We start from the raw sequence: 27,183 nt of genomic DNA, 5'->3' as shown, positions 1-27,183 counted from the left end.
AAGCATGGTTGGAAGACACAAGAACGATCACGGGTGAATTTTTAACGCAGATGTGACAGAAAATCATTATCAGGATCAATTTTCCAAATGCACCTACACAGTGGGCCAACCAAACACATTTCTTCAGCAAAAGGCCAAGAAGAAAAATCTCTTTAATAAAGGTTGTTCAGTGATTAATATCAATAAGCTGGCCTTGCTTAGTAAATGACATTTAATCACACTTTGATTAATCGTCTATAAACATTTATTTTGAGTTACTTTACATTCTCCAAGCACCCTCAACAGTTTTGAGTTATTATTTAATATTCTATTGACAAGAACAATCACCTAAAACATATATTGTTATATAATAAGGAGAAGAATTGTGCGGGCTAAATGAAACGCAGCATTCATTGCCTCTTAAATAAAGTATTTTCTAAAGGGTTGTTCAAGTTGTCATCACAAATATGTGTTGAGTTTATGTATGTTTTGATAAAAACTTTAACGCTTTTCTGCTGTTAGTTATATCTGGCACAAAAAAAAAAGAAGTTTGTGTGTCTTTGACTATTTATTCCTAAACTATATCTACAGGTATTACCACTATCCACTGAATCTCATCTCAACATTGCTCTGCACTGAGATTGCCTTCAGTGTTGCTTCCCCACACCGTCCCATTGGTTTCACCAAAAGCTGCGTGACATTGGTAGAAAAGATTTGTTTTTCAACGGGCACAAGTCAAACCAGCAACCTTGCTGCTCAACCAACAAATGCATTTTTCTTGCAAAAGCTTGTTAATAATATAATATTGTCAAAAATGATTGTTACAAAAAAATAAATCAACCAAACATACATTTAATTACTTCTTGTTTATTTAATCTTTAAGGGTAGTTATTAAGGAGGAAGCACATTTTCTTATGAATTTATTTATATACAGCACCCTCCAGAGTTTTTGGCACCTCTGAAAAAAATGTGTAGACAAGTCATTGTATAAATAAGCAAATAAATATCAGATGGCTGGAGGATAATCTCGTACTGAAAAAATATATACTTTTCTATTATGTCACCTTGACTTTGTTTTACTTTACTTTTTAAAAATGGATTGGATTGTCTAGCAACTTTTTATTCAGTATTTTATCTTTCTGTTTCCCCGAGGTAGAGATATGATCTAACACCGATGCTCCTCGTCACTCTGCAAAATGGGAAAGAAAAGAGAAGGTGCCATTCAAGGGTCATAGATATATTTTAAACTGATCAAGAAATGGTGTCAAGAAAATAATTAACTGGCTTCAAGCACCTTTATCAATGGTCAAGGTGATAATTTTAAAATAAAACTGAAAATGTTGCTAAAAGAAAGATGTTTTTTGTTTTCCAAGTGAGGGGGATGGCAGGAGATGTCAAAAAAAATCTCCATAGCTCACACTTGGGGAAGAGTCAAAGTCTTTATAACAAAGGGACTTTGAGCCACATCTCTACCAGGGGGGAAAATAAGGATACTGCATATTATTGTTTCATTCAATTGTGCAACTTTTGTTGTAAGATATTTGCTATTTTCATTAGACAATCCCTTAAAAGCTTGTTTTAGCCCTTTGAAGTAGTTTTTTTTTATTTCCTTGAATTTAAGCCTAAACCAACTAAAAATAAGGTTTTTTTAAAAACCAATTATAAAAGAATCCATGTCTCTTGATGTAGGCTTCTGGTTTACAAACCACTTGTTCATCAATTATTCTTCCGTAGATTTCTCGATAAACTCGTGTCCCCGTGATTATACGTGTACTGTTCCCATCTACGTGCTGTCAGAACGCTGGCACATTTTACTTTTCTCACCAGCGGTTCCACGCTGCGCGGTGACATTTGCTTTGACAGTGAAAGCAGGCGACTTATTCGAAAACATCAAAAGAGTTTGTCCTTGGATCTGTCTTCTGTTTTGATACGAGGACCTCCCCAACTAGTCCTCCTGCATCTGTTTGATTCATAAATGCTTTAGCAATAGTTTCACCCATTGAAAAACAAAAACAAGCTGCTGCACTTTGCATCATGGTGAGTTTACGTCTCTTCTAGACATTTCTTGGTTAAGGTTTGCTGCAATTGACACCGTTGTTCATGGGGAAATATTGTTTTGTTTGTGTCGTCTCATGGAGGCTATAGAAGAAGTCAAACTTGCTTGATTTAAGACAAGCATGATTTTTAGTCTGTTTTTCTAAACCAAAAATCACAGTTTCCATCATTCTGACAATCCAAGCCCACATGCATGCGTGTACAAAGGTGTGTATGAATGAGCCAAAGGAGACTGCATGCCAGGAGCATCGCAGCAGTGCCACATGGCTTAGAAAATAATAATAATAATAAAAAAAAGTGATGAGATGAGACTTCAGGGAAGAAACTCCTCTGAGAAAGAAACTTTGTGCTGAGAGTGGGTGGCAGATGAAAAACAGCAACACCTGGGAGGTAGGACACACACACACACACACACGCAGACAGGCAGAAGATGAAAGATACACACATTTCTTTCTCATTAACAGGTGAGACAAGCTGCAAAACAAAACAAAGAAACAAAAAAGACAAGTAGGTGGATGTGCTGCCAGCTTCGGACGGAAATGACAATGAGTAATTAAGCAGGAGGGCGTCAGGACATGAAAGGAGGCCAACTGGATGGCTGTGGGTCTCCAGATGCACACAAACATCTCCGCTCGCGCGCCAATGAAACCACGGACACAAACAGAAATATGGCATCTACAGCTGGCATTTATCACAGCGGGCTCTTTGTGTTTATGAGTCCATTACCCAGCCTGTCTCCGCTGCTTAATTGTGTGCTCACACACTTTGGGTCGATAATGCTCTCCGCCTGTGGCCTGGGAGGAAAGCGATAGGACGCGTCCCTCCTTCAGGGACGTTTGAGGGGTGCGTTGTCGAAAGCAGTATGAACAGCCTTGCCTCTGATGCCACAAATGATTCTTTTATGACTCCTGCGCCCTTTCTGAGGGATCGCAAAGCAACGAAACAGCATGCAACTCTTAATAGGCGGCAGCCTTCAGTCGGTGTGACTTGCAGGTGATTTACCGCCTACGGTAGCTGCTGCAGTCCACATAACTTGGGGCAAAAGTAAAGACACTGATTTAACTCCCAAAGTGACAAGCAATGGTTCCACAGCTGGGCGGCAGCACTCATATAAAGAATGTAAGAGGAGATACGTAGATCACGTCTTTAGTAAACCAATGAAAGATGTTACCTTTCTCTGTGTCCCAGGAAGCGTGGGGAAGAGGCGGAGATTTGGGGCAAGGAAAGAGAAGGTAAAGGGTTAGAGAAACATTAATGCAACATCCTGAGTCAGAAATCATCCTGTCAGTATCACTCAGCTCTACATACTTTTTATTTCAGTGGATCGGTATTATTACACAGAACACCTTTCCTGTGCGATGTGCCGTCACACCACACCGCTACACAAATGCGCACAAGATCGGCTTGTTTCAACTTGGCTTCATCTCTTTCATCCACTCTGCTTTCAGTCTCTAATCGTCCCTCTGCTTTCATCCTCCCCCTGCGTCTCTCAATCCTCTGCACACTTTTTTTTTTCTTTTCAGAGCAGGAGAAGCTCCAGACAGAAAGGAGATCCAACACGAGATGATTGATATTAATGGCATAATGCGCCACAGTGCACCACGTCTTCTAGTCTGTGATAGTCTATTATCGGAAACACAGCAAAAGGTGCGGCAGAAACCTTTTCCAGGAACCATGTAGGTTTTCTGGGGATTTTCTTTTTCAGAAAACAGCACCGGCAAGGAGAAACTACATTTTGGAAGGGATCTTGAAATATAATTGGAGCTTTGAGATTGGAGGGCTGATCATTTTTAGATGGTGGAATAATCCAAGCATTTTGTTTCAGACACCCCCCCGGTTTCAACTCCTATATTGTTCAAATTATTTGTTAATTTTAAATCATATCACAAAAGTTAATGGGTGTTTGTTGTGCGCAAATACATCATGGAAACCAAATATTAGTGTATCAGATCACATCAAATACATTGAAGGCTGCACAGATCATATCAATGTATCAGATGCATTGATATGATCTGTGCAGCTTTATTGGAAAAAAAAAAAAAAAAAAAAAAAAAAAAGCCATATTTGGGGATTTATACCAGGACGTTCATGATAGTTTACATCTATGTTCAGAGAAACCAACTTTTCCTCACAACTCCACAGGATTAGGGATTATTTACATATTTATCTGTAAATGAAGTAGACGCAAAAATATGTAGATGTTTACAAGGTTTCTCAGACACCAAAGTGAATTTCTTCCAGCTTCAGATCGTAGCTGCTTTGAAATAATCACAAATTGCGCTTAGTGAATTTGTAATCCTCGTTCTGATGCGTTCTCCTTCCCGCTCAGTTCAAAGGTGAGTAAACACAGAAGTAAATGCTGGCATATATAATTCATAGGCAGTTCTGGTTACACAGTTCCACATGGTGTGGAGTGACGATACAGAAGTTATAAAGTCTAACTGCTGTGACATAATCATTGGGTTGTTTTATGGCCGGAAATTATCGTTGCGACCAGAACTAATTTTCTGACTCACACGCTTTGGAGTTAAGATTTGGGAAGTTAATTTGAAATCTGTTCTGGATACACACTGTCACAGTTTTAAGGGACTTTAATCAACTTTTTCCTCATGACTGCCATTAAAACAACCCGAGGTGAACGCTGCATTCATTTCATTTCACATTCTGGACTCTGCTGTTGAGATTTACATCAATCTGCATTCCCTAGTAATTGACACTAGAGCAGCAACTCACCCGAAGTAATTAACTGCACCATAAGCAGATGTAATTAATATAAACACCGTAGATTTGCAGTGCGAAACAGAAAGCCCATGTTGCGTAGAGAAAGCAGGCCTAATTCTGACACATTCCTGCCTTTGATGATCCACTAAGCAGAAACAGCAGGCACATTCTTTATAGCAAGAATCCAATCTTTAGAGTGTCAAAAGTGCTGCTTCAACAGGGAGTCCCCTGCATCCGCTGTATCCACACACACGAGAAAAACCTATGGAGGCTACATCGGCATTTACAGCTCAAAACGTCCACACAAGTTTCTCTCTGTGATTAAAGTTTGAATCAGGGACTGTGACACTCCGTTCGGTTTTACGTTCTGAGTCCATGGTCTTATTCACTCCCTGGTACTTTTGGTTAAATCAAATACAACTCTGAATACTTTAAATCCTATTTCCCCATTTCCCTTAAGACATCCACATTTCTCCCTCTCCAATACGTTTGAAATTTCTTGTTCCTGAGAAAAAGAACCAGATCAAATTCAGAGCAGCTCTCTACCTTTCAAACAACCAGAACTCAACCTTATTTGACTTTTGCAGCAAGACTGAGGCAACGTTAAACGCACCTCAACATAAATCTTTTTGTATGATTTTGCCAACACTCGGCTAGAAGTGCACTCACTTACCCTGGTCAGGCTTATTTTTACGTCCAAGTTACTAAGCCATCATTCTGTGGCCTCAGGCCTGTGATCGCTCATTGAAAATGCCACTACAGCCAGCCAGAGTAATCCAGCACAGTGAGGTGATGATGAAGAGCAGCAGCAGGAAACAGTACTGACATTTACAAGGTAACTGTGTGGAAATTCAAAGCCCAGGAAGGTAAAATTGCACATGATGTCAAAAGTATCCTCAAAGGTGAAAAAAAACAAACAACTAATCTGATATATTAGATTTGAATAATTTTCTAGAACCTGGTAAAGATCATTGAGACATTAAGACAGATTGAGGAACCCACAGGAGCACACACTGCAACACTCTTTAAACTTGACATTTCAATCTACAGTCTATTTGGGGTCTAATTTTAAAATCACAGTTGATTTCATTATACCTTTTAAAGTTTTCTATTGTGTTTTTAACTATGCATGATATATATTTATTACAAGTTATCTTAAGTTAATGAATATTCCTGAAGTTTGTGTATTTCCCCTCTGGGAATGAATGAAGGGATTGTCAGACTATCTGTCTGTCTGTCTAATAGTGAATAATTTTGCCCATAATAAAAATCCCTCAAGCAATGATTTGTATGCTCCTCACTGTTTCCCCCAAGTACGCAGTCTTTGGGAACACTTAAAGGAATCATGAAGCTTGGTCTGCTTTCCTCCCTTAATTGCTTGTTTGTGCTGTCTGCATAATTATTCCCCAGAACATTTCAATAAGCAAGAGGGAAAAAAGCAGAATCCCAGTTTCACACCAATAACACAAAAGTGGTAAACGTGTAACATGATGTAATTACCTTTAAAACATTAAAGCAAAGAAATATTAAATTACTACTGCTGCTGAAATACTATAATATGTTGAATAAACTGTTGCTGAATTTAATAGAGGTTTTCTGACTAAGGCCCAGTGCATGCCAGGAGCATATGTGAACATTTAGGAGGAACTCTACTGACAGCAGAATCAAGAAAAATACCTGCTATTTTGTAAGTAAGGTATGTAATATAAAGCTAAAAAGTTTCTCCCCATGGCCCTGTAATGATAAGTGGATATAGGCAATGGATTGATGGCTGATTTGTTTCTTTAATAAACGTAAAAGGAAGAGTCTTGTGGTATATAATATAGGTGGCAAATGGGAAAAACTTTAGGAATACTGAAAAAAAGTTAAAATGAGTAAATACCATTCAATATATACATATGACAAATGCCAAAACTTTTGTGATTCTCCGGAGGACTTGATTGATTGTGATTTGCTTTAAATATTCTTGGATATGATGAAGCTTCCTATAAAGCCATGTCCATCTTTTCAATGATCACTCCGAGGAATTGCACATCCTTATATCTATGAGTTACCGATCTATCCGTACCCAAAAGGAAGAGAATTTAATTTGGCACTGTGTGAGTTTTAGAAACACAGTTCAGCCACACCTCAGCCTCAGAATGAATGACACACAGACATCATAGATGTCAAAGGAGATTTCGCTTGGGAAAGTCTAGGGAGCCGAAACATAAAATCTCAAGACAGGAGAGCGATAAAGGCAGGAGGCCAGAGAGCTAAAATGAAAAGGTGGGAGTGGAGGAGAGAGAAATGAAAACGAGATGCGAGACCCTCTGAGGCCTGGATGGTGTAGAAGAAGGTGGAGAGAGAAAAACACGAGGCCTGAGATGAAAGGTATGAAAGCACCAAAGCAGGGGGATGAGTTAAAGCAACACTCTCTACACGCATGTGTCTTTTTTTTTTTCCTCTCTGTGCTCCACATGTTTCCAGAGCTCAATAAAGGTTGACTTGACTCACTACTACCAATCTCTCTTTGATCCTGACGGCTGTGGGGCAGGCTCGCCCAGAGAGGACGTGCACGAGTCGATGATTAAATGAGGTCACGGCTGCAGATACGCGGGTTGAACCGGGCTTGTGAAAGTCGCACAGGGCTGTCAGCGCATACAGCTCTGACATCAGTCACCCACCATGATAGCACTGACAGCACCGTGTGTAGTAAAACTGAACAACTAAAGGAGAAGCTCGCCACTGCTTACTGAAACACTGAGTAGTCAACGCTTCAGTCATTTCAGTTGGCGTAGATTCAGGCAGATTTATTTGGTTTTGAACATTCGCACTGATTCAATCAGCAGAAATAGGATTCTCAAGGTATGATGCACTTAAGAGAAAATAATAATGCATATTTACAATTTCACAGCATAAACACAGACATTTTGAGTAGCATGTTTCAAACTGTTATTCTGATACATAAACTGAAACAAAATGTTGTCTGAGGAATATCTCTCTGAGCGTTCTCAACTAAATTAATGTATCGGTAATAAGAGTAATAGGTGGTGCTGTTTTTGACTACACACCGTAACTGTTTATATTTTGCATCTGAAAATATTTCCAAAGAACCAGATGCTTTCTTCTTTGTGAGGATTTAGCTTGTTTTCAGACAGCTGACCAGCAGTGCTCAGCAATACTTGAAACCACCATGTTATCCTGTGTGCCATCCGGTGAAGAGAAAAAAGAAAAAGAAAAAACCCTGATCACTTTGGCACTTGCTTTGCTAATAAAATGACTTTTAAAGTGTAGAAATGGCTTGGGAAAATTAGTAAACATATATGTTAGAAATAAATCAATTTTATTGATTAATCAATTTTTCTGTTTTTGAAGATTTGACTTTCAGAAAATCTGCATTTTTTCCCCCCGCTGATGCAGTTTATTTGGTTTCCATGGTTCAAAATGATGTCAGCCCATCCAGTAACCACCATCTTGTTTGTCAAGCATATTTTTTAGTCGCCGTTTTGTTGCCATCAGGAAAGGCTGTGATAAAAGTATTTTTTTAAATAAATATTTTCTTTAATTTGTATTTTCCTTTAAAGGAAAAAAGTAAAAAAAGTAGACAGTAAAACTGATTAATTAGAAATTGGACTTCATATAAGAAATAAATATAAGAGTTTATATTCAAGACATATTGCCCAGCCCTAATGGTCAGTATTTAATATTGTAAGGTTGATGCTTGAATGTAAATTAACATTTGATGTGGTTTAGAGTTAAGATGAACTCTTATGACATTAAATTTGGGAGTAGCATCAGCAGCAGTAGATTTTCTGAGGTTTTTACACTTGCCTCACCCCGGTTAATGGCGGTTTTACTGTTTTCCAAATTAACTTGTTAATGATTCTAAGTCATAGCCTTCAGGACTTCTTTGGTTTAGCCAGAGTAGACGTTATGCGTCCATGCAGCATATGAGAACGTTAATTTCAGTCATTAGAGACTTAACTTCGACGAGAGGTGAAAGACTTGGAGAAATAACTCTCTGCTTCACTCCAGGAAAATTTTAAACCATCTCTGCCTCTAAATCATATTACCTGGTCTTTCATGTCAGCCCAAAATGTGCTCAATAATTTGGATGAACTATTTTTACAGGCAGCAGAAAAGATTTTTGTGTCACTATTTGTAAAACTTTTTCAGAGGCATGGCTTTAAATATCTGGTGCTGAAATAATGTGGTAAAAACCAAAACATAGTGAAAACAACACAAATTGATTTTTGTTGTTTTCACTGCAACAGCACTGGGATGCTTTGGTTTTTACTGGGGGGGAATAGTTACATGTAATTATTCCCTTTATTCCCCACCTGCTCCGACATCTTCCGTCTGCTCTGCAGCTTCCAGAATCACTCAGAAGAGACTGATGTCTCTTCCAAACCATCTGTCACTTACACACACGCACACACTCGCACACACACGCACACACACAGTATATCTTTCTATCTTCACAAGGACTTTGCATCGACTTCCACTCATTTTTCATTCATTTCTATATCCTCACTATGATCCTTACCCTAAACCTAACAATTATCAGTACATACCTAACCCTAAACCTAACCTAAACTCTAATAACTCCTTAGTCCTAACACATAAGCCAAAAACAGCACTACTTTTTATGGTGCCCGGGCTTTGGGCCCCATAAGGAGCTGTCGGTCCCCACAGCGCAGCATGTGTTAGGAAAATGATCCTTACAAATGCAGCAAATACAAGGCCGCACACACAAATGCATCACACAGACTTCAATTATCAAGCTACTTGTCAGCTTGTCTGGGTAGCTTTGGTTATTATGCTAATGCACATACATATGCTAACTGTGCTGCCAAATGCTGATCTGCAATGTCTGAGCAGGAAGCTCTGTGCTACACTCTAGTCAGCGAAAAAGTAGACAGAAAAAGCAACAAGAACCAGGTGAGTGTGTGTTATTGATTGAAGCTAAAGTGGTTATTACTGAGAGTATTAAGATTTTGTTGGCCTACATCCAAACATGGATCCAATCCACATCCAATAGTGGAATGTGATGAACTTGCCACACTGAAACATTGGGTGTTTTCCATAAATAATCTAGGACAGAGGAAATTCCCTCTCATCATGCGGGACATTCACAACTCCATACTAATAATTTGATAGTATTCTCGATGTACGAGTGCAACACATTTACATAGTTGAGTTTTATTATCTGAATGTTTCACAAATCGTTAAACGACACACTGTTGAATCAAAATTAAATATAAATAATGTTTGTGGTCAAACTGAAACACAAGATTTAGAGTGTATTTTAAATGCAGGGACATTATCAGCCCTCTTTTCTCAATATTTAGTCCAACCAGTTGCCTTCAGGAGTCCCCTAACTAGTCTGCTGACTATTTAGGGGACTTTTATAAATCCAGGTGTTGTATAAGAGCACTAGTGAACAAACAGCATTATAAAGACCAGACGCAACTTTACCTCTCACCCAAACCGAACATTTTTACCGACAGACAAAACATAACTTGTCGCAGATAACCATAATTTTTCGTAAAAGTAAAAAGTATGGTTTACAACATCTTAATGTGGGTGTATTTTTCTCCACCATGGAAAGTGGCTGGGTTAATCCTATAAGAAAATCAATTTAAGGTCGGAAAAATCAGACTAGAGCAAAGGTTCACCTCCCAACATTACAACAACCCTAAAGACACAACCAGAGCCACAACAGATGATGGATTCACAGCAGTGTTCACAAATTCCAGTCTTCTGGGGCTGGTGTACCATAAAATGTTTAGATGTGTCTCTGCTGAAAACACCCCAAATAAATTATTAGGTAATTAGCAAGACTCTGTAGAATCTGATGACATGCTGAGGAGCTAATTGAGCTATTTTATTCTGCTGTATAGGACCGGTGATGCATATAAAAGTTGCAAGGCAGTCCCCCTCCAGGGCTATAGTTTGAAACTCTTGGTTTAGAACCAAAGACATTACATTTTTAGAGAAATCCAGCAAAAATCCAGACACAAATCAAATAGAGACTCTCTGGCTGAGAAGGAGGTAATTTAAAAAGAAAATGTTCAAGCTCTAGATATGCAAAGCTGACAGCGAAATGTCTTTTGAAGACTTATAATTGCAACTGAAGTACAATTGAGTAAATCATAAAAATCCAAATAAAATACATTGAATTTTGTTTGTAACATTAGTGCTGTTGTAGAGCAAATTCAAAGGCTACAAATACATTTGAAAAAGCAAAACGAGTTCAAACAACATTATACGTACTGGACTATAACCTACTTCCTAAAATGCAAACTACCCCTTTAATGGTAATAAGTCGTAGTGACAAGGGGTTAAAGCTGAATCTTTCAGTTAATAAGCAACATTCAGCAGCCTACTGTCCATAATGTGATAGCTGAGACCGACAAACCCCTCTGTGACCTGCTGAATTAGTCACAACCCACAACCATTAGCTCTAATGTATATTGTCTGTGCGTAATTACCTCTCTACGCCATAAACGTGTTTACAGCACCAAGATGAGCGGCAAATTGAGCACCTGGGGGCCAGAGGAGGCCCCCGCTGTTACCCTGTGACACACATTTTCTTTCTCTCTGCTCTCACTCCAGGCGAACAGACAGACACAATCACACAAATTCGCAGATATTGCCAAGAGCTGAGAGGAACCAGTGCAAAAATGAAATGGACGCTTAAAAGTAAAACGGCTGTTTATGGCATTTTAAACGGCACGCTGCTCTGGCTGTGTGATCTAAGCAAATAGCTGCTGTTGTTTACAACAGCAGCCACTTTGACTCAGCGTGACAGATCCTCAATAACTCTGCATCATTTGATTTACAAATCTGGCGGGGGAAAGACAAAAACAAAATAGTGTTTTATCGAAGGTGGGGGGAAGAAAAAAAAAAAAACATACACGGATACACACACATACACACACGCAGTTTATATCGATGCAGCTTTGTGACCCAATTCCAGGGATTCAATGTGGCACTAAGGCAACCAAGAAGGGAGGGGCAGCATGCAGAGGAAGCAGCCATGTGTCAACAATCATTGCGTTTTATTACATATTTAATAGCAGGGATGGTTGGGTGGGAAAGGAGTTTTAAAGTGAGAGATGTCAGGGGGGTGAGGGGTAAGGGGTGCGCTGTGTAGGTGGGAGAAGGAGAAAGAGAAGGAGAAAATGTCCTGCAGTTTTCTCTGCTCTTGATCATTTATACATCACACCACTCTGGAATATGTGATTTACGTTGTTAAGAAACTCGAATATTCTCTATTCACACAAAGCTTCAGTGAGATGTCATTTCAGATGGACACCCCCATTCATGTTTCCTACTGATGTGTGTGTCTGTGTGACAGCAGCAGAGAATGGAAGCATGCAGAAATCTGGAGTCAAGTTCTTCCAAGCTTGGCTTACAGAGTGGTTTAGATCGCATGGTTTGCATGTAACCTAATTAGCTGCGTGTGCCATAAATCGTGTTCCCTGCACATGTGAGATGCAGGCGTGTTCGTGCTCTTTCTGGTCCCCAGGTACGCTGAATCCCTCGCAGTGTTGTTCACAGGCAGAATGCCTGGAAAATTTCTAAATGTTTTCTCTCATTGAGAGAAGTATCAAGCAAGAGCATTTTTCAGTCAGCAGAGAGTTTTGCAGACTTTGCAGAGCATTTTGGGATATTGTTTTAAATGTTAATATCTCAACCAAATGAATTCCACTGGCCCAGATTTTCAGTGAGTAGAAATATGTCTGCATTTGCTTATCTTCCTTTAAAATTTACATAACTGGATGACCAGGATGGTTAGCAGACAGCTGACTGAAAGTTTTCTCATAGAATATATCAGATATTTAATATGCGAAAGCTGCCATGCGATGAAACTTGTTCAATGGCAAATGTGCTTCTGAGTAGTTAAAAGTTATGTGTAATTTTTAAAAATACACTCTGCCTAAACACAGCAGTGTCTGTTTCGAAACATAGTGGTGGCAGGATCATGATGTTGGGATTTTCTTTCCTTTACAGGAACAGAGAAGCTGGACAGAGTTGCTCCGGGAGATGGAAAGTGGTTTTGCTTGTGCAGACCGAAACCGACTGAGAGACTGTGACAAGTCTTGGAAATTGCTCTTTGCACAGATCCATCTTTCAAGTTTGACCGAGTTCAAAGGGAGAAATGCATTTCCACAAAATGTTTGATAGGAGGAGGACGATTATAAATGCAAGCAACACATTTTGGATCTTTACTTATGTACAAATTGCAATCTGTGTCATTTTCTTTCTAGTTCATAATTAGGCACTACCTAATGTTGCTCTATCGAACACAATTGAGGGGAATATAATAACGCTGCTTATAATATAAAGAAAAAGTTGTAGAGGCTTTAACCTCTACAATTTTTTCTTTGCAAAGGTTGCAATAAAATAAATTTTTAGCTAGCTTTCCAAAAATGTGCATTATATTTGTAACAATGAAAGTAAGTTTTAGAATTAGCCTGCACTAAGAGTCCTACTCCGTTTATTTTATATTCTATTTGAAAATAAAGCAGAAACACATACAATAAACGTTTAAAATAAATGTTGATTTATACGGCACAAACTGGGCCAAGTTGCTTCATAATTTTTACTTAATGAGGAGGAACAAGCAAACAACAGTAACACCCCTGACACTTCATTCTCCACCAGAAAACACAACGTACCCCCAACATATCACTGATTTGTAAAACAGAAACACACACCATTCAGGCCCCCACTTTGAAATGCAATATAAAACACTACTTCTCACCGTCAAGCCAGTGACGCATTTTGTGTGTTGTAAGCCAGTGTCCAGTGAATTATCAGACAAAAATCAGGGCAGTGCCTGGCAGACAAGGTTAACTGACCTTCATTGGTGATGTTCGTCTCAGCAACAAAAGAACCAACTCCCTAAATTTCACACCAAAAAGATGCCACTGAGCAGCTGCACAGGTCACAGACCTATTGAACTGTACAAAAAACTTTCCTAACTTAAGTTATTCATGTGATAAAATATTCATTCACAGGGAGTTCTGCTTCATTTGAATTTTAAACAGGGAAAGCGATTTCACAAAAACATCATTGTTGATATTTCTGCTCAGTGTCTTCTTTTCGGTTTTAAGTTGTTGGAAAAGCAAACATTCCTGAAATGTTTACCACAAAAGACAGGGAGATGAGAATTTGACTGGCTGTTATCAGGTCAGTGAGATGTCTAAAAAGTTCAATCTTAGGAAGCATAACAGGTGTAAGAAGCTTCTAGAAAAGAAACTCTGGAGCCAGACATGGACAGTAAATAACAGAAAGAAATAGCAGTAAAGTTTCTTCCTCTTTGTGTTTTGCAAAGCGTGCCAGATTAAGAAATGCTGAAAAGCTTTCAAACAGTTAAGCGAAATGTACGCTAACTCTATAGACGGATGTTTACAGGGAGTGATATTCACCATGCTAATCATGTCAATCTCGCTTAATGATAGTGTAAAAATGCTTCAAGGCAGTTTAAAATCTCGACTCTGTTCTTGATATTTTTGTTGTTCCTTTTTTGACATAACAGAAAAATTCTGTATAACATCATAGACTTGTGCAACTCTGACTCCTTTCCCCCTCTAAAGTTAATAATTAACAATTGTTCACACCAGAAAAGCTGTCTACAGCTCCCTCATAGTCACAATATGTGAATAATTAAAAAATATAACAAATAGCATTCAATTTAGGAGTTTTTTTCCTCTCACATAAAAAAGTTGGGAACCGCTGTTATTTCGAATGCATCTTGTGATTTAAAAAAGGAAAAACAAAAGCCACTTATGATCCGTCTTGTAAATGACTGATGGATGGATTTTCCACATATCAGATTTTCATTGATGCAAAAGTTTAGTGTAAATATCATTTTTAAGAAAATTCTTGACTGGATACCAAGCAAAAAGTATATATATAATCTATGCATCTTTAGGTGTATTTGAGTTTTTTGGGTGAATTATTCAACTGTTGAAATGCACTGTCATTTTGTTACTGCTAAAAATGCAATGGACTTGCATGTTTTTTAGTAATCTGTAAAATAAATCAAATTTATATCCTAAATGGATCGGTTTCTACTAGCTCCCCAGAAAATGCAGTACTAGAGTACTACGTAACTAAATGTTTGAAAGGATGCAACAGGGACACAGTGACTGTCTACTGTTCCACCTGCATTCAGACACCAATGATCTGCAAACAGTTTCACAAATTTCTATGTGCCACAGCCAGAGAGGATTTTATCAGGAAGAGATTTATTGGCGGACGGGGATAGGGAGGGAATCTGTAGGGAGAGCAGGAGGGGTAATCTTTCAGGAAGACAAGTATTACAGCAGGTGTGCCCCTAACAATGCTAATGTAAGGAAGTGAGCAGGAAGGCTGCAGAGACGGGAAAACTGCATGACAACAAAGGAGTTTCGTAAGCATTTGAAATTCAGAAAGGATGTGATGACATCTGACTCTGAGCGAGGGATAAGAGAGGCAGGGGACACAACCTGTACCGACCTGGTGACCGCTGATGACCATTTTCTATCTCGATAAAAGCAGCTAGGAAGCTGGAGTGATGAATTGTGGGTAAATGAAAGGAGCTGATGGGAAGGAGCGACTCAGATCAAAGCAGGAGCGGGGAGCAATGGCCATCAATCACTCTGACATCTATCAAATAGGTCTAGGTGTTGAGGCTCTGACCCTGGGGGACCATCAGAAGGACATGTTGCATGTTAATTAGGGCTAGAAAGGCCTTGAGATCAGCAAATAAAAGCTTGTGGAGCATTTGCCAGCAGCCAGACCCCCTCGCAAAAACTCACTCCATAGACATAAATGTGAGGAGATTGCAAGAAATGTGTTGAGATCTTAAAAATTCATAATACTGGAGGCGTGTTTGCCTCCTCTCCTCTCTTCTTTTTTCCTCTATATGCCACAGCTGTCCACCGAAGGTCAGCAGCTGTGGGGAATAAGTGAGAGCTGAAGGGAATAGGCAAGAGTCCCATTGCTGCCCACTAATGAATATGAATGAAACGTGCAAGTAATGTGTATTTGTAGAAGTGTAGTATTATGTGTTTGCTCACATGATTCACTAGTGGGCAGGGGCGAAGCTTAAAAGGCAAGACAGGCCAACATCAAGTCAACGCAAACAAAGAATTAATACATTTTTAACATCTTTATAGGAGTTAAATGTAAATGGTATCAGGCGCAGTTGTGTGTTGTAAATTCCTCCAGACCAGCTATTTGTTCTTTGCATTATTTTCCTATAAAGTGCGGTTCTGTTAAAGCTGCAGTAGGTAACTTTTACAAAAATATATTTTTAACAAATTTGCTAAAACCATCAGTATATCCCACTGATATACTGATGGTATATCAGTATATCAGTGGTATACTGATATACTGATATACATTATACATACTGATATACATTTTCACAAATTATCACAGATAATTTGTGAAAAAAAAAAAAAAAAAAAAAAAAGCTCTTCTGGCTGCTCCCAGTGGTCCTACTGCTATTTGCAGAAATACACCGCTCCCGGTCAGAAACAACCAATCAGAGCCAGGAGGAATGTTTTTGCACCGTCAACCAAGCTGAATGCGCGTCCAGCAAAGAATTTGCCAGAATGAGCATCTCCTAAGATTATACTTGTACACAATTCTTTTTTTTCTTTTTTTTTCAACAAAATGGTATGATTTTATTTATTTTAGTTTCCATCCCATGACGTTACGAGTTAATCGTCATAAAAGGTTTAGGGCAGTGTTGAGTTTACCAATAGGGTTTAAATAACCAGAGAAGACCAAGCACCTTGAACCAGAATGCTATGATGAACATTTTTAGCAGTAAACATAACGTTTACCATATTTTTTTAGTTCTTGAAGATGAAGTTAACAACTCCTCTGAAAGTCTTAAAACAACTAAAAAACCCTCATATCAATTTCAGCAAACACTATTTCAAGAACCTCTCAGCTGCCATCTTTGTGTCGGGTGGTTACTCCAATCTCAAAGACATCATGGAAATGCTATTTTATGAATCTTTAAGCTGTTGTCAGATGTACAATGGGCAGGTAATTGCAAAGAAACTGTTTATTAATGAAGCAGGACCAGGTAGTGTGCCACAAATATTCCCAAATGCAGACACGGAACATGTTCAGTGTTCCTTATTAGAGACACAGTTCGATGTGTAAGTAAGAATAAAATAATTTATAGTGGTGTTGGTAAATGCTTTGTCAGCATGACTCCGTTATCTGTGTAAATAATCATCAGCCTCTTTGTAAATAAACCCCCAACAGAAATACGATGATGGTTAGAAGTTTGTTAAAATGTGTTCACATGATGGTTTTCAGGTAGGACTTGTTCTAAGGTGGTAGAAGTTCACTCTGGTCTTGGACCTACACAGGCGAGCTGTAAGCAACAACCTCTAGGAGCGCTAAGACTAGATAATCTGGATACATGCTAAGTGAATACAACATGAAATTGATCTACTACAGAAACATTGCAGACAGCTCAGACATTTTCAGAGACTCGCTTTCGAAAATGCAGAAGCTTTCCTATAAATTAAAAAAACGCGGTGGAGGTCCCCTGTCCAACAGCACAGCAACACCATGCATGCAGGAAAATGCACACTTTCACACAAATTTCACACATCCTCACTGAAACTCTATCAGGCAGCAAAATGAGATGCAAATGCCAAAAATAGTAGCACTCCCCAACACACTAAAAAAAATAAGCCAAGTCTAATATCAAACAGCTCCAAAGAGCCATGACAAACACTTTGAAAAGCCCCCGCAGCAAATCCAGCCTATTTAATCTTGTCTTTTCCAATCCTGCCTCTGCTTACTTGGTCTCTCTCCCATATTTCTGACTCCCTGGGTATCTTGGTCTTGCCTCAGCGGCTGCAAAGCTGCAGCTGAGAGCCAGAAACCACTGTACCTGATGGCTGAATGAACTAAGAGAATGAGTGGGATAGAGAAGACAACAGCAGGAGCATCTAAGGAGCAAATTAGTAAAAAATAAAAAAATAAAAAGATGTCAAGCACTTCTGAAAACCGTGACATCCATGAGGAAGAGCGGATGGAATCATCAGAGAGGAGAGAAGGAGCGATGGATAAGGAGAATTGAAGGATGACTGAACTACATGGAGTACTCACACTGGAGGACATCCTCGCCCAGATAGCGACAACTACTTTCCTGTCCTCGTTAGCTCCACCAGCGTTGTGACACCGCTTCAGCCCCCTTGTCGTATCTCCCCCAGGGTAAATCTCTTCCTTATGCTTCTTCTCTTTTTCTTTCCTCCTTTTCCTCCCTTTTTTTTGGTCCTTTGGGGTCCCTTTCCTTCGTTCTCCTCCCCTCCCCCTGCTACTTCTCCTCCCCTTCCCTCAGATACACCTTTCCTCCCCCCTTTCCCTGCTCCTTGATCCACGACTCTTGCGGTCCGAAGAGTCTCCTGCAAAGTCCTGGTGTGTCCAGGTCAGTGCAACCAGGGAATAATCCCTCTCTCTCTCTCTCTCTCTCTCTCTCTCTCTCTCTCTCTCTCTCCCTTCTTCTTCTTCTTCTCCCCCCTCTCTCTCTGCAATGCACACTTTCTGTTCTGTTTGCCTTGAGTATCTGTTCTTCTTCTATCCTGCCGTCTCTCCCTCTCTAGCTTCACTGAAACTAGGAGGACAGAAGGGAGAATGCGCCTCCCTTACTAAAGTGCAACAGCGGGAGAAACAAAGAGAGGCAGATGGGAGAAGAGGCACCGCTTCACAGCCAATGGCAAAAGAGGGGATGCTGACAAGAGCGCTGGAGACAAAGAGTGGAAATAGCACAAGAGCATTACAGACAGAATGATGGGATTGTGAAGTGGGGTAAAACACATAGACATACCACACACACACACCTACACACACACACAAACACACACACACTGAGTGCTCCAAATATAGACCTATAACTTCATCAGTTCAAACTCCCTTGCAGCTACACACACATACATGTGTGCATATGCAAACACGTGCAAATGCAACCAGGCGTGCACCAGTGAGACTTGCTGAGTGCTACAAATATAGCTTCATGACTTCATCGAGGTGCAAACCCCTCCTCCTCCTCATCCCCCTGGCACTGCCCCGCCCTGGTCTAGAGGCGGTGGGACTCATTCATATTGAATCGAGATGCAGGAGAAATGGAGGGAACACACTCAGGACCACACTGGGAATATTCTTCAGATGGATGGATACAGGAGAAGACAAGATGACAAGAGAGATGAAGGATAGAGCAAAAAGGGAAGACCGTGCTTTGTTCTTGATTTAAAGCACTTTTTTTTTTTTTTTGGTTTCTACAATATCTGTTGATTACACTTGCATATTTTTCAGCCTAAATTTCTTTGTTTGGATTTCGTGGAAATCCAAAAAAGGATTTATTTTTGGTTTGGTCTGCCACAAATCTTCAAATGAGTCTTGATCTGTCCAAACATGTGCAAGAAATATCAGCACACAACATAAAATGTTGAATTCAGTTTTAAGAGTTGAGGCCCAAAATTAGCAGCTTGATAAAATCCTAAATTAATTTTTTATTAATGTATCTATTGTAGTTTTTTTATCTAAATGCACAGACAAAGCAATCAGTATTCCTTAATAAATCTCCTTGATGTCAGAAATCTGAATCATTTACTTGAGCCTGTCGCTACACAACTTAGCTAAACCTATGTTCAAACCACATTATATGACATTTTTAGGCTTTATGCCAATCTGTGTGTGGCTGAAAAATAACAATGTACATGACCTGCAACATACCGTTCCTACACTGATCCATGGTGGAGGCAGAATCATGCTGTGGGGTCACGTTGCTTACTGGGGTCAGAAAATGACGACAGATTAATGGGAAGATGGATGGTGTAAAATACTGAGTAATCCTAAAAGTGCTTTTCTAGTCATGCCTACTATTTAAAGTGCTTTTGCTTGAGTCTCATACACCCAGATGCATTCACACATCCATACAATAACACGCAGACCTGTGTGCAACTTGCAGATCTGCGCCCGACCCAAGAGTTTTAAATACAATTCAGGAGAAGAAGCTGGAATGAAACCCACAACTTTCAGATTTCAAGACAACTATTCTTCCCACTGATCCACTGCCTCTCCTGTTTCTGTCTCTAAATGTACAAAGCAGAGACATGCCTTGCAGGTGGAGGCTCAAATGATAGCTATGTATTGACACAAGGGTCAGAAAACAAAGACTTTTCAAATTTTTACTTGTAAAAACAGTGTGAAACCCATGCATCATTTCTCCTCCAGGTCACATTGTTTATTCTCTATTTCATACAATCCTGGTGAATCCAGTAAGGTTTTGGGGTTTGAGGTGAAGAAATGTGAAAAATAACTTTTTGGACCATAAATACTTTTGTCAGGTACTGTCAGCTTCTCAGGAAGAACAAAACTTGATGGCAATGCCCTCTAGTGGCAGGTCTAAGCAAGTGAAACCTTTACTCAGGCACCGGACACAAAACATCCCATCATCTTTCTAACATGCCGTACTGCAACACAAGCACACAAAAAACATTTCCAAAGCTTTTCACAAAAACAAACAAACAAAAACAACCAAGCATATTACATTTATCAATTACTACTAAAGTCTCCATTTTGGAATTGAAAATTTATCAAAATCAACAGATGTATTTTTTAAGAGTATGTACTGTATGTTTCTAGATGACCAACAATTTGTCGGTAGGGGATGAAGATGATTAAGAAGGCTTGAAACACATTCAGCGTCTCTTTCCATGAGAATAGCATAACACTGGAACGTACATCCAAGTACATTAACTCAGCGGGGAAATATGTTAAGGAAAAATAGGTTTTCACAAAATCACCTGTGGCACAATTGTTATCATCCACAATAACCCATTTAAAAACAAATACAACTGTAGCATTTTAGACAGAAGGGTCTAAAATGCCAACATTTTTTTAACATGTACATGATTTTTAACATGTACATGATAATTTAGAAGCACTCTGTCTAAAATAGCATCACAGATGGACAATGACTCTGACTCCATCCATGGAGCTATTGGTCAACTGGAGAGCTTTATGTAGGGAATTTCCCTTTATAATATAGTATGTATAGCATTCTCCCTTCTGTTTTAATATTTTTATTTATGTATAACTACATGCTTCGATTCGTTGTGATTTTGCTGCTGATGCATCTAAACCTCTGGTTACTTCTATTCTATTCTATTCTATTCTATTCTATTCTATTCTATTCTATTCTAAAATCCTGTAGTGCATTTTAAGTCTCGAGCAAAGCAAAGGGACTGCGGGTTTTAAATTCCTGGCGGGAAGGGGAGGATAAAAAGAGCATTATTGTAATATTATTAGAGCTGACAGGGATTGCAGTGAGGAAGCACGGCATAGGAGGGAGCTGTGTTGGATTGACCCTCTCCTCCTCCTTCTCCTCCTCCGGCTGCTACACGCTTTATCCATTACCGCTGAGAGAGAGAGTTTCTGAAAGTTACTAAGTCCTCTGAGATGTTAGAGGTTGGGGGGACTTTTCTGTCTTTCTTCTTCCCTCTTTATCTCCCTCACACATGAGCAGCCGAGGCTGCAACAGTGCTCAAAAGGCAGAATAAGAAAATGGAGAGTAGAGGGAGAAGGATAAATGAAAGATGGGGAGCACAGCAGCGCTTTAAAGATAAAGAGAAAATGAACAAAACAGATTGAAATGAGTGTACGGGTTTCACACAGATGACGTTTTAACTCGATCTTCACCTGATTTCTTCAGGGCCAGACACTGCAACGTCGACAGATTCTCTCTTATCTAAGACCATTGAGTGGGCGATCTTTAAAGTGGCTTTACTTTCAGCTAAAAGATTTTCAATGGAGTTCTATACGAGGACAAGGGTGGTTTCCATCTGCTCTGATGAGAACAACATGCAGTGCTGGGAAAAACTGTTGTTCCTTTACAGATTGCCTCTGTTTTGCTGTTCCATCACATTTACATCTTTCAGATCGATAAGTAGATTTTAACATCTATGGCCTGAGTAACTTCATAGGGTTTTCAAATGCTAATTTCATGTATTAAACAGAAAAAAAAAAAGTCAACAAAGCCTCCTCGATTGTATAAACAGTTATTGGACTGTTTAAGGTTACAAAACATAATCTCAATTAGATTTAAGTCCAGACTTTGCTCCATGTCACCCAGAACCTTCTTTTTGTTAGACACTTGGGAAGGTAAGCTACTGCTCCTTGTAGACAATGGATCTCACTGTGGTGTGTTGAATTCTCAAATTTTTAGAAATTAGATGAGTCACCTCAATAAGAGGCGAGTCATCCATCATTAAATTTGGTTTGATCAAACATCCCTGTAGCCTATTATATGTTGTCAGACTGCTTTTGTTTAAGTACTTGATTGTGCAGGTCTGGTGGTAATCAGGTTTAGGTGTGTCCGTTGATGTTAAATAAAGAACGTGATTATTTACAGTTCATTCATGATTTCACACTGATCTGGTTGATTTTGACTCATGTCTTCCATGAATAAAATCCTCATTTTGTGTTAATTTTAGCAAACATTTGTCGGATACAAAAACAGTAAAAACATGATAGATTTGCAAAATCTGTTTGTTTGTTTATTTGTGAAATACTTTTCATTGTACTACATGCAGAAATATCCTGTGCTGAGACACAGAAACGAGACCCTCCATCTCCCATTTGCAGCGATGCTAGCCTCAGCACATTGTCAACTCAATGCTAAAAAGTTAGAACCATGGGACATTTGTAAATGACTGAGAGTCCCACGGGGCTCGTACAGGGGAGCCGAAGGCTTGGAGAATAAGAATAATTCTGGGTGTTTTAAAATGCAGTTTGTGCAAATAAGGGTTGAATAATAATGAGGTGATTTCTGTTCTCCTGTGATCTTTTTAAAACCCCTGATTCAGTTTCCATCAGCAGAAATATCACACACACACTCAAACATATTAAATTTAAAGAATGCACTTTCAGCTTTGTTTGTTCGGAGATTCTCGTGTGTTTGTGTCTGTTCCCATTCGCACCTCCTTGATATTTAAAGCATAGCAGGTATCTTGGAATTTATTAAGAGCTGCAGAATTAATGGACCAACATAACCACAAAGCTATCTGGGTTACCAGCAAAAGCTATACTGTAGAGTTTAGCTTTATTTTTCTTATGGATTTTGTTCCAGTATCGACAATTATTATTTTTTTGTTCATAAATAACCTTGTCTGAATCAGGGCATGAAAGCAGAAACATGATTTTAGCTTGTATATGGGAATATGTTCCACAGAGGTTGCTCAATATATGCAAAAAAGTATTTCTGATCATAAAGTATGCACTAATTTATTTATTTGCAACATATAGACTTTGTTATTAAACTACAAAGCAACTGCTTGTTGTTCCAGCTGCAGTCTGACAAATCGCACTGAAAATCTGCCATTTTACCAACTGACTGTGGCACAGTATCTTTTCTAAGCGAGCAAAACTGCTGAATCCAATGTCCAGGGAGGATAATTATGGTTAAATCGTTTATTCGTACCATTTTTCTATAAAATTCATGGTGTCACACCATACCGAGCACAAATACGCAAACAGAATCCTGAAAACGATTCCAATTAAATAAAAACCTGTTATGTCATCCTACCTGTCGTGATCTCGCCCGACGCCCCAGACACGGATGCTGCTGATTGGTTGAGAGTGGAGCAAACTGCGATCATCTGGGTCAATCAGAGTTAACATTCGATCTTGAAGCACCAACAGCATGCCTTTACCCTGGAATAATGCACACAGGGACACTTTCAACCTGCAGCCCAAAGCTGATTACGGTTTCTCATTGATTGAAAAGTCTGCAGCAGTGTTTACTCTCTCCACGTTTTCTGTCTTTACATCAGAATAACACCAAGGCGAGGTGTTGCGGTGGTTCACTCCATTAGCTTGCAGCAAGAAGATTCTAGTTTTAAACCTTCAACTTGTAGAGGTTTCATGTTCTTGCCATTGCCTTCCTATTCGTTGCCATCATCACCTGTAACTCTCTGCTTTAAACGTTCACCTCCGCTGTAGACTTTATCAAAAACGTAATCACACTGACCTCTCCCCAGACTCCAGCTGAGTCTCTTATATCCCTTCTGCAGTAGGACAGTTGTCTGATGCAGTGGTGGACAGCCACGCTGCTCCTCCCCTCACAGAGGTCCTGTTCTGCCATCTCCACCCAGCCCAGAGAACGCACCGGAAATGACTGAAAGAGAAACACAACAACTTTTGTTCAGCTGATCTGGGCTTGTCGAGTGTAATGTTTTTTTTTTTTTTTTTTTTTTTTTTAATAAATTTCTGGGTGAGCAACTTACAGATGTATCTAGAGAAGGATATTCACATTTGAATAGGTGGCAGTAATGTTATTAAACAAACAAAAAAAAAAAAAATAAAGATACCCAATTCACATAAACTCAGATCTGATCCAAGCTGGATCAGATCAGATTCAGTACATGCCCACAATCTGATGTAGACAAACCACCCTCTGTCTTTTTGAACTCTTTCTCTCCATCTATCTCATCAAAAAGATGAGAATTAAGTAATAAAATTAAGGTTAGTAAAAATAATAAGACAAATATAAAATTGGTAAAGATACAAAAAACTAATAGCATGAATCAGTCTTAATAGTCTTATATGCATTATGCTTTTTGCTGGTTTAGTTAAACTTCTTCCACAAGGGGGCGCTAAAAATCTTAACACAACTGTTTTCTCAAAACTGACCACCAAGTGGCGCTGCGACAAAAAATAGAGAGAAAGAAAGGAACCAACACTGATCTGGGTTACGTAATTTCAAACACACCCCTGTGAGTGAGTTTCTCTCATTAAGCAATAAGAAATGTATATTTTATCAAAAATAAACATTTAAACTGTATCATAGTTATTTGAATTTGAAATCTCGTGTTGATTGCTAATAATAGTGTCTTTATAGTTTCACTTAATTCACTGTTTTTCAGGCATTGCACTGCTGCAACTTACAGTGGAAACCCAATGCTTTACAGTTTTAAACTAGTTTTATAACCTTTAATAATCAAGCTTGTAATTCATGTTGATTTATTAACACCTGATATCCACAAGAAAGCAACTAATAAATAACAAGGTTAATGTCAACTGCTTGTGTTATGTTCAAGACCTATTTTTTTTTTTTAATTATCTGATGTCAGTGACATTCTTAGGACAAACCTGGTATTTTTGAAGTATTATCAAATGTGCTAGAAGTTATTCAGGTCATGTGCTGCAACAAATCGCCATAAGCTGTATAATAAGGATGTAATCCGCATTCATTTTTTAAATAAAAACCAACACTGTTTTTCATCATGTCAGACTTCAGACTGTTTTTTAAGGTCACATCATTTCTTATTCAAATAAGCCACATCCCAGAGACAGTGCCAAACTACTAGGTTTTGCACATTAGCATTTTTCTGTTCACATTATGCTCATCTTTGTGCCTGGTTACCAGCTTTCTCTGTTATCTTTTTTTACAGTTATATTGACTCAGATTCCAAGTAATTTATCCAACAGTTTATAGCAAAGTGCTGATCCACCCCAGATGTTTGCTTTCAAAATATTTTTGGGGTGCTTCTTCAATACAAAGCTTGTTAATGACCAAACTCTTAAATTGGGCGGCAAACCTTCAAGCTGGAATGTTTATGTTAACAATAAGCAATTATCCCACCAGGTCTGATGCCTTTTTGAAACATATTCCTGGCATAATGCATCATAATAAGCCTATATATTTCAGAAGATTGCTGGTTGGTATAATGCAAGCTTACCATTGCCTCTGGATCGGAGAATGTGCTGTTAAGGTCCACTGTCTCAAGCTGAGCTGGAGGGCTGCAGAAAGTTATGAGACATGAGTGATGTTCATGAGAAGTTTACCAAAGAAAACTGGTGAAAGCTGTGTGTAGCACACACACACAAATAAATAAATAATTTTAAGAAATTCAACATGTTGGTTGTGTGCATATAATGCCTTCAGATGTATTAAAACTAAAATATAAATCATTTTATGTCTTACATTGAGCTTTCCAGTCACTGTGCTCACTGAAAACTTTAGCATAGTTTAATGTGGGCTTTTGTGCAGCTTTATTTGTGATGGGTCAAGACGATTTTTTTAAATTACTGGTTTGATTTTTGATATGAGCAAATTTCTTTAAGCAAAGAATCTTTTCTTATCCCTTAGTCACAGGCTTAAGCTATGTTTCCTTTTCTTTCTCATTCAGTAGTTTTTGTTTTGAAACTTCTTTGAAGTTGCAGTAAGTGTCTTGCGAGATTGCAAAAAAGAACACAAAATTACCACTGAAAAACTGTGCTCAATTAAAGGTTGCACTTTTTTCAGTGTAAGATTGTGCTATTACAAGGAAAGATTAATTTAGCTCAAGGCACTTAAATGTCCAGGAGTGCCAACATTTCTGGAGTGTGCCGGTTATCTGTCCATGACTTACTTGAGTTTAAGAGAGGCGTAGCGGAGTGTAGCTCCTTCAAATGCTTTAAGACTGGGATCTGGGTAAACTGGATAGTCCTTCAAGTCCTGAAGACAAAGGAGAAAAAACAGGAATTGTTGGAGGAAAAGATTGAGTTCTGACAGGTTTTTAAAAAAATGGTTTTGGTTTCCTTTACTTTGTGACAGCTGGCAAACATTTATTTTATTTTATTTTAATTCAGCTTGAGACACATTTTCTCTGTTAGTTGGATATGTTAAAAGCCATGTTCATATATCCAGCAAAAAAAAAAAAAAAAAAGAAAAAAATTATATTGAAAATTTGGCATACTTTTGATGTGGGAGTGGTAGTGCTGAGAACTGGATTGGGAGAGAAGAGGCCTTTGGAGGGTGAGGAGGAGGAAGAGGACGGGGAGGAACCAGACGGAGAAGGGACCGGCTCCACTGAGCTGTCAGATATCAAACTGCTCGGGCGCTGGAAACAAGAAAGAAAAGATGCAACAAAACACAAAGAAGTAATGCATCGAAACAAACTGACATTTATCAAACAGCATCACTATTGTGTAGCTTCAACCAAAAGAACCTTGTGATATGCTACATAAATCTTGAAATATGTTTGAGTCCTTTCCTCTACATGTATAAGTTTGGGTTTCATTAACATTTCAGAAAAAAAAATAAAATTCAAAAAGTACCAAATTAGATAAAACTCAGGTTATTTAACTTTATGTTTTAGATATGACTGAATATTCTTCAGGATTTCTTACTATGGAGCAGGATTCACAGTTTCATCAGTTAAAGTGATTCATTAAGTTCCCATCAGAACATCACCAATACCACCATATTTGTCTGTTTAATTCTGTCTTTCGCCCATTAATATATTAGTTTTTCTTCAGACGTTACAGAATTGGCCCCTCTACCCTTTTTGTTTTGCTAGTCCAGTTTTGGTGAGCTGCGGATTTTTCTTAACTCATGATTTGCAAATGTCTTTAGTACATGATGTCATGATG

The 27,183-nt window shown here is 38.8% G+C and overlaps 1 protein-coding gene and 1 long non-coding RNA gene across 8 annotated transcripts in view; one reads left to right on the top strand and one right to left on the bottom strand.

The window, feature by feature from the left end:
* Nucleotides 1-27,183, bottom strand: part of apbb2a (amyloid beta (A4) precursor protein-binding, family B, member 2a) — a 40,444-nt gene that overhangs the window by 6,603 nt on the left and 6,658 nt on the right. For 5 of the 7 annotated variants that reach the window (XM_015031482.1, XM_015031476.1, XM_015031478.1 and 2 more), the window contains exons 4-9: nt 26,508-26,651; nt 26,181-26,266; nt 25,509-25,569; nt 23,798-23,944; nt 23,354-23,481; nt 3,206-3,211 (exon numbers count right to left, since the gene is read on the bottom strand). In XM_015031482.1, the coding sequence (XP_014886968.1) occupies nt 3,206-3,211; nt 23,354-23,481; nt 23,798-23,944; nt 25,509-25,569; nt 26,181-26,266; nt 26,508-26,651 (572 nt within the window). Of the gene's footprint in view, nt 1-3,205; nt 3,212-15,267; nt 15,274-23,353; nt 23,482-23,797; nt 23,945-25,508; nt 25,570-26,180; nt 26,267-26,507; nt 26,652-27,183 lie in introns of all 7 variants that reach the window. The other 2 variants (XM_015031481.1, XM_015031483.1) reach the window with 2 other exon arrangements.
* Nucleotides 4-24,322, top strand: LOC106946838 (uncharacterized). Its single transcript, XR_001424839.1, has 3 exons — nt 4-1,621; nt 21,786-21,796; nt 24,310-24,322. It is a non-coding gene; the product is annotated as an uncharacterized LOC106946838 (long non-coding RNA).

This window comes from Poecilia latipinna, unplaced genomic scaffold (genome assembly GCF_001443285.1).
Source record: "Poecilia latipinna isolate Pla-1442-1.1 unplaced genomic scaffold, P_latipinna-1.0 Scaffold209, whole genome shotgun sequence".
In the NCBI taxonomy this organism is placed as follows: Eukaryota; Metazoa; Chordata; class Actinopteri; order Cyprinodontiformes; family Poeciliidae; genus Poecilia; species Poecilia latipinna.
This window is presented reverse-complemented; position numbering and strand designations above follow the sequence as displayed.